General features: G+C 49.3%; 1 protein-coding gene across 5 annotated transcripts in view; it reads left to right on the top strand.

Annotated features, from left to right (window-relative positions):
• The first annotated feature begins 7403 nt into the window (after positions 1-7403).
• LOC119337386 (chaperone protein dnaJ 1, mitochondrial-like) overlaps positions 7404-10223 on the top strand; it is a 10844-nt gene continuing 8024 nt past the window's right edge. The window contains exons 1-4 of one of the 5 annotated variants that reach the window (XM_037609515.1): positions 7404-7744; positions 7858-7897; positions 8311-8409; positions 8522-8613. In XM_037609515.1, coding sequence (XP_037465412.1) covers positions 7685-7744; positions 7858-7897; positions 8311-8409; positions 8522-8613 — 291 coding nt within the window. In that variant the 5' untranslated portion in view covers positions 7404-7684. The other 4 variants (XM_037609514.1, XM_037609513.1, XM_037609517.1 and 1 more) reach the window with 4 other exon arrangements.

Raw genomic sequence — 10223 nt, 5'->3', positions numbered from 1 at the left:
GCTGATTACCCCGGAATACTTCCAGCCTCACAGGTAATTGAGACCAAAGTCCCAATACTTTGAAAATGACCCATCCGTGCTTATTTTTGATCACTGTATACCGATAGCGTTTCGCAGGGGGCGCCCTTGAGGCGGAAGGCCGATCCCGCGGCGGCTAGCCAACAAGGGGCAGCACGGCCCAGCAGGCTAAAAAGAAGTGCAGTCCGGATCGAAACTCCGGCGCAACGGTATGGCGTGACACCTTACTCCCAGGCTTTATTCCTGGGAGACATACTAACGCTCGTGCTTTTTCAGAAAGAAGAGCGCTCGCCAGACTATATCCGGAGAGGTTGCCAATCAATCCTTCGCTCGCCAGGCTCCAAAGCCAGGTCCAGAAGCGGAGACGAACACGAGGCGTGCGTCGGATGCTCCTCCGACAGAGGATGCCGACAGGTTATCTGCCACCAATTCCGAGGTGGAGAGTGCCATGAATCAAAGGCGTCGCCGGACAGTCCTTCGCGACGCATGTTTCTCCCCAGAGGCATTGGATGCCTTTAATTCGGGAGATGCGCACCTCCGTGCTGCTCAAAATGGTCTAGCCAGAGCCACGGAGCAGTATGTAAAAGACATACAGGTGAGAAAATTTGACAGTTATATGTGCCAGTAGCCCCCGAGACTTGAAATAGTTAGAATAACTGATTTAAGGATCATTTATTATGCAGGATCTTACAGAAAAGAATACCCAACTGTCCCAGGAGCTGGAGGATTGCAAGGCCCAACTTGAGGCCGCACTAGCCGCAGCGGGGGAAGCCAAAGAGACCCCCTCTGGTAATATATGCTTCAAAAGATAAGTAATTTGTGAAGTGCGGCATGTGTAGAAGTCTGACAATAATATTGCAGATGGCGTCGGGATAGATCCGGACAAGCAACATCTCATGCGCCGGTTAAAGGCCGGCGAGAATGTGCTTACAAGGGTGAGGCAAGAGAAAAATAATCTTCAAGATGCCAACACCCAGCTGGGTGAGGAACTAAAGGATGTTCGTGCCCAGCTGTGTGACTCCGTTAAGGAGAATCGGCGGCTTCGACGCGGCATTTTTAGTAAGTGCTTGAACGAACCTTTGAAAAAAAGAGTTCGGCGAGGAAGTCGACTAACAGAGTTATACCTGTAGGTATGCTCACAGGCCGTCCTGCAGAGGAAATGCCCGGTTCTACGGGTGACCTTCTTCCCGAGCTCTTACAACTGCACAAACGAGTTTGGCAGGTGATGAAAGGCGTCGCCCAGGCCCTATGGCCATCTCTCTCCTCGCCCGAAGGCCTTGGAGAGCTTGCAGAGAGGCTTCAGGGAGCGCGGCGGCGCTTCCGATTATGGAAGATATCGGCCTGCCGTCAGGGCGCCAGGGAAGCCTGGGCCATGGTGAAGACGCGGTACACGAAGGCTGACCCAAACCACATGGCCGAGGTCGGACCTGCGGGGCCCGATAGGAAGGAGATCCCTGTGAGCTTAGTGTACGACCAAGTAGAGTTGGCCGCAAAGTATTCCCAGCAGGACTGTAAACTAGACAACCTATTAGAGGGCATTGAAGAGGAATACAATCAGTCGGATTGACTATGTAATTAAAGATGACATGTAAAATGCCTTCTAGCCGGATTGTAGATCGTTTGTCATAGCGGACCTTTTTGCTTCAACCTCGGGACCCAATAGTCTGGAGTGTGTCCAAATACCGTCACAGTTATGTAAGAACCGGGGCATGCGTGGAGACCAGGCGTAGGGGTCATTAGTGCTTTATCAGACAAGTGCCCAACTAGTTATGTTATATTACATGGTTAGTAAGAAACATCTTCCAGGGAGAATAGTTCCGTTAGGGGTTCCTTTTCCTGGGAGGCATGCCCTAAAGTGCATGTCCGGATTGCGAAAAGAGCAGAAAAACATCTGGGGGCAGATAAATAAATAGGTAAAAAAATCGTCCCTATTCGGCTGTTGGATGGACTTGGAATTTGACTATTTCGTCCGCTGGTTTAAAGGAGGTGGACTTGGATCTCTTATCGAGTATCACATCGTCCCTATTCACCATGGAGCGTAGCGCAGTGAGTTCTTCGGCCGCTAGGGCTTCGGATAGTGCCTCGAGGGCCAGTGCGGCTGTCTTATTTTTGGCGCAGAGTGCTATGTCCGGGTCACTAGCAAGAGTGATGATTCCGTTGGGCCCGGGCATTTTGAGCAGATAAATAAATAGGTAAAAAAATCGTCCCTATTCGGCTGTTGGATGGACTTGGAATTTGACTATTTCGTCCGCTGGTTTAAAGGAGGTGGACTTGGATCTCTTATCGAGTATCACATCGTTCCTATTCACCATGGAGCGCAGCGCAGTGAGTTCTTCGGCCGCTAGGGCTTCGGATAGTGCCTCGAGGGCCAGTGCGGCTGTCTTATTTTTGGCGCGGAGTGCTATGTCCGGGTCACTAGCAAGAGTGATGATTCCGTTGGGCCCGGGCATTTTGAGCTTCATGTACCCGTAATGGGGTATAGCTTGAAAAATTGTGAACGCCTCTTGCCCTAATAGAGCATGATATCGGCTGCTGAACGGGGCCACTTGAAACGTGACCTCCTCGGACCTGTAATTATCGGGCATGCCGAATACCACATCCAGTGTGATTTTTCTTGTACAACATGCTTCCCGACTGGGGATTATTCCTCTAAAGGTTATGCTGCTTGGCTCAATGCGGCTCCAGTCTATTTCCATTTTTCGAAATGTTTCCTCGTAAATGAGGTTCAATCCGCTGCCACCGTCCATGAGTACCTTTGTGAGGCGAGAGCCGTCCACTATTGGACTAAGGACCAGTGCGGCTGGTGCTCAGGCTGTTCGGAATTTAGGTTCGTTACTGGCATTAAAGGTAATAGCCGTGTCACTCCATGGGTTTATTGTTGCTACTTGGTAGACTTCGGCAAGGCTACAGAGTGTTCATTTCCGCATATTATTTGATGCGAACGTCTCGAAGACTATTAATACCGTACTGGTATCCTTGGGCTGATGCTCTGGAGCTAGAAGCTCTTCTCCACTTTTGGCCACCTGCCGTAGTATCCAACATGCTCTAAGGCTATAAGTTGGAGTGGCGCCCTCTGTACTATGAATTTTGCAGGGTCCATTGAGCCATCCCTCCAGTACGGTTCCATGCCCTATAGAGGGTTTTTGCTTTTTGGTATTTAACCTAGGTGCGTGGCGATGATGCACCCTTTTATTTCGGACTGGGGTTGTATTCAGGACCGGATTGTCCCAAAAATTGATTTCGGTTTTCCAGGCGCTTTCCATCTCACAGTACTTTCATACTATGGACGCCAAGTCAGCGAAGCGTGTAATTTCACGATGACTTACGGCGTTGAGGATTCCCTTGTCCGTGCAATTATTGCGGAAGAATGTAATCGCGTCCTCCTCTCGGCAGTCCTTTATCCTGTTCATAACCAAGAGGAATCTGGCCCAGTAATGGTGTACTGTTTCTGCGGGCTCTTGCCGGATTTAGGATAGATCGCTTGTGTTTTGGTGGGTGGGTGGAATTAAATCCGGAACCCCGTCCAATCTCAGGCTCAGGGGCCAAGAAGTTTCCGAACTCGGAAGCTTGGGTTCTTGGATGTTGTCCAATGCATCTAGCCTGCTGCCTGACTTTAGGTTCAGGGCTTGAGTTACGTCCTCCCCTCCGCGGGAATCCGCATGGAGGGATCAGAATCCGGACATAGCTAGTCCTTAAAATCGAGGAAGGGTCGCCGTATTGCTCCTCAACCACGACAACGTGGTGGGTAACCTGGGGATAATTGATCTCTCTCAGATCGGTTTTAGGACCAATCTGATCGTAGTCTGTAGCGACTCCCAGGGCGGCGATGCGATCCAAGAGCTCGTTTACGGAAGAGAGCTCCATCGGATCTAATTGCTCGGCGAGTTCCGAGCTAACGTGAAGATTGCTTTCGATGACCCGAGAAGTCATCATCGGCGCGGTGGCCGGACAGGCGGTCATAAGGAAACCGCCTAGCCGGAGAGTTTGACCGATAGCCAAAGCTCCTTTAGCAACAATGCCATCTTTAAAGACGGGATGAGGCATCCTTCCTGATGGCGACGGCACAGAGGAACTCTCAATAAAAGCACCAATGTCGGTGTCAAAACCGGCGGATCTCGGGTAGGGGGTCCCGAACTGTGCGTCTAGGCGGATGGTAACAAGAGACAAGGGACACGATGTTTTTACCCAGGTTCGGGCCCTCTCGATGGAGGTAAAACCCTACTCCTGCTTGATTAATATTAATGATATGAGTAGTACAAGAGTAGATCTACCACGAGATCAGAGAGGCTAAACCCAAGAAGCTAGCCTATGGTATGATTGTTGTTCGTCCTACGGACTAAAACCCTCCGGTTTATATAGGCACCGAAGAGGGTTAGGGTTACACAGAGTCGGTTACAATGGTAGGAGATCTACATATCCGTATCGCCAAGCTTGCCTTCCATGCCAAGGAAAGTCCCATCCAGACACGGGACAAAGTCTTCAATCTTGTATCTTCATAGTCCAGGAGTCCGGCCAAAGGTGATAGTTCGGCTATCCGGACACCCCCTAATCCAGGACTCCCTCAGTTGCCATTTGTACGGGTTCGGTGACCGCCCTCAAGGGTCCCTTAGTGGAATCACGGCATCTTGCATTGTGCAAGGGCGTGAGGAGATTACGGTGGCCCTAGTGGCTTCTTGGGGAGCATTGTGCCTCCACACCGCTCCAAACGGAGATTAGCATCCGCACGGGTGTGAACTTCGGGATACATCACCGTCTCCGTGTGCCTCGGTTATCTCTTACCCGAGCCCTTTACTTATGCACTTTACTTTGTGATAGCCATATTGTTCTTTGTCATATATCTTGCTATCACATAGTTGCTTATCTTGCTTAGCATAAGTTGTTGGTGCACATAGGTGAGCCTAGTTGTTTTAAGGTTTTGTGCTTGACAAATTAACCGCTAGGTTTATTCCGCATTTGTTCAAGCCTAAACCGTAATTATTTTAAATCGCCTATTCACCCCCCTCTAGGCGACATCCTCGATCTTTCAGCTCGTTAACTAGTTGCTCTCTTGTGAAGTGTCGTGTTTTTTTCCAGAGGAAATCTGAAGGGCCAGGTTAACTCATGTGCGCCTGCTAGGGAACAAACGCGCGGTCAATTTTTCTTAAGATGGTAAACTCATGTAAATACACAGATACTCATCCCTCCATATGACAGCGCGCGCACATACCTTATCTCTATTAGCACCTTCGAGATATTAAACTGACACATCATTCTGTTTATTAATTTATTCAACATTTTTGGAATTCTGAGTACTGACTTTTCCTAAATTCTTGCATCAATTTTTAGGATCTTTTTCAGAATTTTCTGAATTAGTCATTTCAAAAATTTAACTTTCGAAATGTGTACCCCGAGACAGCCGATGCAGGTTGACCTACTCACATGTGGAGCCGTGCAGCAAGCTTGCCCCGGGGCTGCTGCAAGAGATGGCCACCGACGCTTCAAGAGTCAGCGTTGGTGATGCAAGGACCACTTCAAATGCTGCGAGCGATGGCGGTGGAGTTGCAAGTCGGGTGGGCCGGCGACGTTGTGAGCTGAGCCTATGCCTCGAGCCAGGGACGAGGACGTTGCAATGTGGACGAGGAGGGAAGGTGGAGCGAAGGACATGGGTGTTGTTTTTTTCCTATTGCGCACTTGGTAGGAGAGGCCGTAAGAGCATGTACACTAGTGCTATCTTAGCAGTGCCACGTAGGATAAATGCTGAGGTGGTGGAGAGATAAATCATAAGAAAAAACTTGTCTTCTCTTATTTAAGGGCATGTACAATGGTTGATAAGATAATCTTATCTTAAGTCTTGCATGTAATTTAGAGATGAAAAAAATTGTCTACAATAGGTCATCTCTTAGCCTTAACTTCAATAACTAGTAATCCCTGAAAACATGATGAGACATATTGTGCTAAGAGAAGATAAGACTTTTCTTATGAGTTCTCTCTCCTCCAACTCATCATTTATCATATGTGGCATACCTAAGATAGAACCATTGTACATGCCCTAAGAGATGATCTCTTAGTACAATATGTCTCAACACGTTTTTAGGAATAACTAGTTATTGAGATAAAGCTAAGAGATAACCCATTGTAGACATGCTTTTTTTGTCATCTCTAAATTATATGCAATACTTAAGATAAGACTGTCTTATAAACCATTGTACATGCCCTAGGGAACAACATGAGGAGTGAAGTCCAACGGGAAGACAATTAGGCCCAGTTCTTTTGGCCGATTCTCCCAGAATCTTGAGAATCGGACATCCCCCAGCTTCTCCCAGAATCTTAAACACATATTTTTTTTACAATCCTAGCTAGTTATGATGTAAATAACTAGGATTGTCAAAAAAATATGGGTTCAAGATTTCGGGAGAAGCTGGGTGGAAGGTCGATTCTCAAGATTCTGGGAGAATCGACCAAAAGAACTGGGCCTTATATGGCTCGGGAGGCTCGGAAGGCCACCGATTTGGATGCCCCATTTGCTTGTTCGACTCAGCCACAAAAGTATAGGTTGATCATATTTTTTTCTTAAAGTACATACATGCCTTGCAAACCTAAAAAGGTAGGTGTGGGCATACTAATTGAGAACCAAAAATTACTTGGAGGAATTTGGTCCCGACACTAGGTTAAACGGAAGAACTGAACATATGTAGGAAATATCTTGAAGTTTCCAACAAAATAAAACATCGACATCCCACCCATTCACGATCGAAAGAAACCCTGCCAGGCCAATCGCACGCGTGCCGCACTCCATTCCATTCCCTACCAACTCGAAGTGGCCGGTCGAACCCTAGCCGCTGCGCTGCCGCAGTGTGCCACCACGCCACTTCTTAAGCAGCGACTGACTACCAGACCCCACCACCTTTCGACTCTCTCCTCTGCCTTTCGCCCCCTCGAGACCCTCGTCTCCCAGGCTTCCGGTCGATGACTAGTTGTCTAGTGTCACCGGTGGTGGGCCTAACCACGATGGGTGACCCTGTGGGTTGGGGAGATGGCAGGTACAAGGATCACAACCATCGAAGCCTGTCTTCAATCCCTTGTTTGTGTGTGATATTTCTTGTTGATTTATTGTTAATCTACAACCATTCTGATTTTTTTTATGTGCATCAGTCCTGTTTGATTAAAATCCAAAACCTAACAAAAATTTCGGTATAATTTTATTTTTTGGTCATCGGTCCACTATGGTCTAAACGCTCTTATATTTTTTTACGAAAGGAGTAGTTTTTTAAAGAAGCGTTGGGTCCTCATTTTTCCAGAACTGAATTTCTCAGAAACCGAAGATCGAACCATATTCGCGGCAGAATTCGAACTCGCATATTGGGCCTTGTGGGCGAGCCCGTCGAACTCTCGGGGCTACTCCTCGCCGTGGGCCCGGCTTCGTTGCTTGGAGAGAGGGTCGAACCACTCGCCCAAGCCGTCGCCGCCGCCGCCGCCCACGCCCTCCCCCTCCTCCTCCCAGCGCCGCCCTCTCCTCCCTCCCAGCGGCCCGCGAGTGGAAGCTCCCTCCCTCCCCACCGCCCACGGTTGCCGGCGGGCACTTGCTCAGGCCCTCTCTCCCATAGCCTTGACGCACGGCTTCCCCTCGAAACCCTCGACCCCCCTCCTCCGCTGCCGCTCCCGCAAAGGGGACGCCGCCGATCGGTGGATGGGCCGGTTCGGGTGGCTCCGGCTCGCGTCGAGGTCCCTCGCGCGCCGCTCCGGCGAGGTAACGCCGGTTCGCGTTCGTCTGCCGCCTTTCCCATTTCCCTGATTTTGGTCGAGGGGCTCTGCAGAGTTGCTGCTGTTCACTTCATTCCGGTTTCCGATTTCTTCCTGCAGGCGTCTGTGCAGAGGAGCGCATGGATTCGGCCGTCTACACGTAATGTCCTTCTGTCTTAATTCGGTCTGTGTGTAAACTGCCGCCACTTGTAAGTTCGGATAATAGTACTCCCTACGTCCCAAAATTCTTGTCTTAGATTTGTCTAAATACGGATGTACCAAGTCATGTTTTAGTATTAGATACATCCGTATCTACACAAATCTAAGACAAGAATTTTAGGACGGAGGGAGTACGAGGCAATTCTGATATGCTAAAGATACCAAGCAAATTGCCCCCACTTCCACGAAATAAAACAAGTTGCTCATATATGCAGTGGTTAGAAGCAGATTTAAATAGCACGTCAGTCTACTAGCTACTTCATTTCCAACATTAACTTATATTTTTGCTGATCTTATTTATTTTCTCTGATTCTGACCCATCTCCTTGCGCCATTTGTTTTTTGTGGTGAATAGGCACAGCTTGCAGTTCTAGTGGCACATATGTTGCTGATAGGTGCTTTGGTCGATCCACGTTTACATCATCTGTACCGAGCAGGTTCTTTCATTCTACAGGTTGTCTTTTCTGTTCTTGCATGAATTGAACTTAATATGGCAATATCCTATTATTATCCTCATATTGTGGCGAACACATTCACTATTAATCTTTTGTGGGTGCATCGTTAAGGTCAATGTTATTCGATGGAGAAGGACTATTACAAGATTCTTGGGGTGACTAAAGATGCCTCTCAAGATGACATAAAAAAGGCTTTTCAATCTGTGAGTATCTTATCCCAGTTCAGCTAATCTTGAAACCTGACTACGCTAGCTCACTATTTGTTTAACATGGCCATGTCACTTAGAAAATATCCATATATCAAGCGGTAGTCTCATACTCTCATCCACTTTCTACCATTCAATCATGTGTTATGCTGCTAACTTCAAACAAATGACAGTATTCCTCTGAGTTTGCACCTATTTGTGTGAAGTATTATTATGAATTGTTTTGGAATATATTTTGTTGACAATGCCAACAATCTATGCAGCAACCGTAAACCATTTTTTCTCTTCTACAAATATATAGCAATTGGGACCAACCTGGGATTCAGATAAGATGAACTAGATTTACTTAACAGTAAGCTCGGTAGTTAGGTTTACATTGATGGATTAAATGGAGGAAATTAATCTTTTAATCATTGTTAAGTTTTTTTTTTGAACTGGGCTACCCCCCTTCCCATTAAGAAGAACGGAAATACATCAGTTCAAAGACTTACAGGAGGAGGGAAAGGAGAGAAGCGAGTCCAAAGCATTACTAGAACCCACCGTAGCCGCCCGACATCGGAACGACTACTCTGGGGCGAAAACCTAGCAACACCAAAATAGCAGCTAGTCCTAGTACAACTCAGGCAACACAGAAATCATTGTTAAGTAGATTGACCCGTATTTGGAAGTAAAAATATATTTGCCGAAAAAGGGTTTCCCCCCGCTTTGTATACAAAGCAACCAACCGAACATCCAACGATAGGTGCTGGGGCGGAAGCAGCACAGTCACGCCCAAAAGAAAAGAAAGAGAAAATACAAGAGAAACTAATGCCAACAACGGCGGATCGACAAAAAAAACGAAGAAGCCTCGTGGCCGCTGCACCACCGGAGATCGCCCACCCAGCGCCGAGCCTCCGAAGCACCGGTACCAATCAGCACCTCCAAGAAGGGACGCGACGATGACGACGCTGCTGCCAAGGGTTTCCCCCGGTACGCAGTGAGGAGAGAGGAAGGGTAGCCCCGACGCCCTTCAGGAAGGTCAGGCGGTACCCACAAGCGCCACCGCGTCGGTGTCGGCCAAGCCAACAGGGATTTCTCCCGATCCCAACCTCCACCTCAGGCACTCCAGAGCTCGCCACCAAACAGACCCTCACCCAGCGCCAACTCGGTCACGAAGCTACCCACGTCGTCTCACCACGGCACCGTGAAGCATGGTCCGCACAAAGAGGGAGAGGAGCCGGGACTAGGGCAGCAGCACCGTCGGCACGCGGGAGGGCCCCACCTCCACCGTCGAAGACGGTAGCTGACCGGATGCAATAGCAAGAACATACCAGGCCCGTGGCCGCACAGGCCCGGCCGGGATCCCCGAGGCCCGTAAAGTTCCCGCCTTCGCGCTGCAGCCGGCACGCCGTCGACGCCGCCGCCCCTGACCAAGCCGCTCCCCTGCCTCCCTGCACAGAGAGCCGCCAAGTGGAAGCACCACCTCCACGCGCACCGCCGGCCACCACCACCAGGTCGCCGGACCGCCACCGGCCGAGCCGCACCACCACCGCACGCCCGCGACGGAGAAGAACCAACGCAGCCGCCGGGGGCCCGAAGCCGGACCCCAGCCGCCGCCCACGCCGCCC

The sequence above is a fragment of the Triticum dicoccoides genome, chromosome 7B (assembly GCF_002162155.2).
Source record: "Triticum dicoccoides isolate Atlit2015 ecotype Zavitan chromosome 7B, WEW_v2.0, whole genome shotgun sequence".
NCBI classification, from domain to species: domain Eukaryota; kingdom Viridiplantae; phylum Streptophyta; class Magnoliopsida; order Poales; family Poaceae; genus Triticum; species Triticum dicoccoides.
This window is presented reverse-complemented; position numbering and strand designations above follow the sequence as displayed.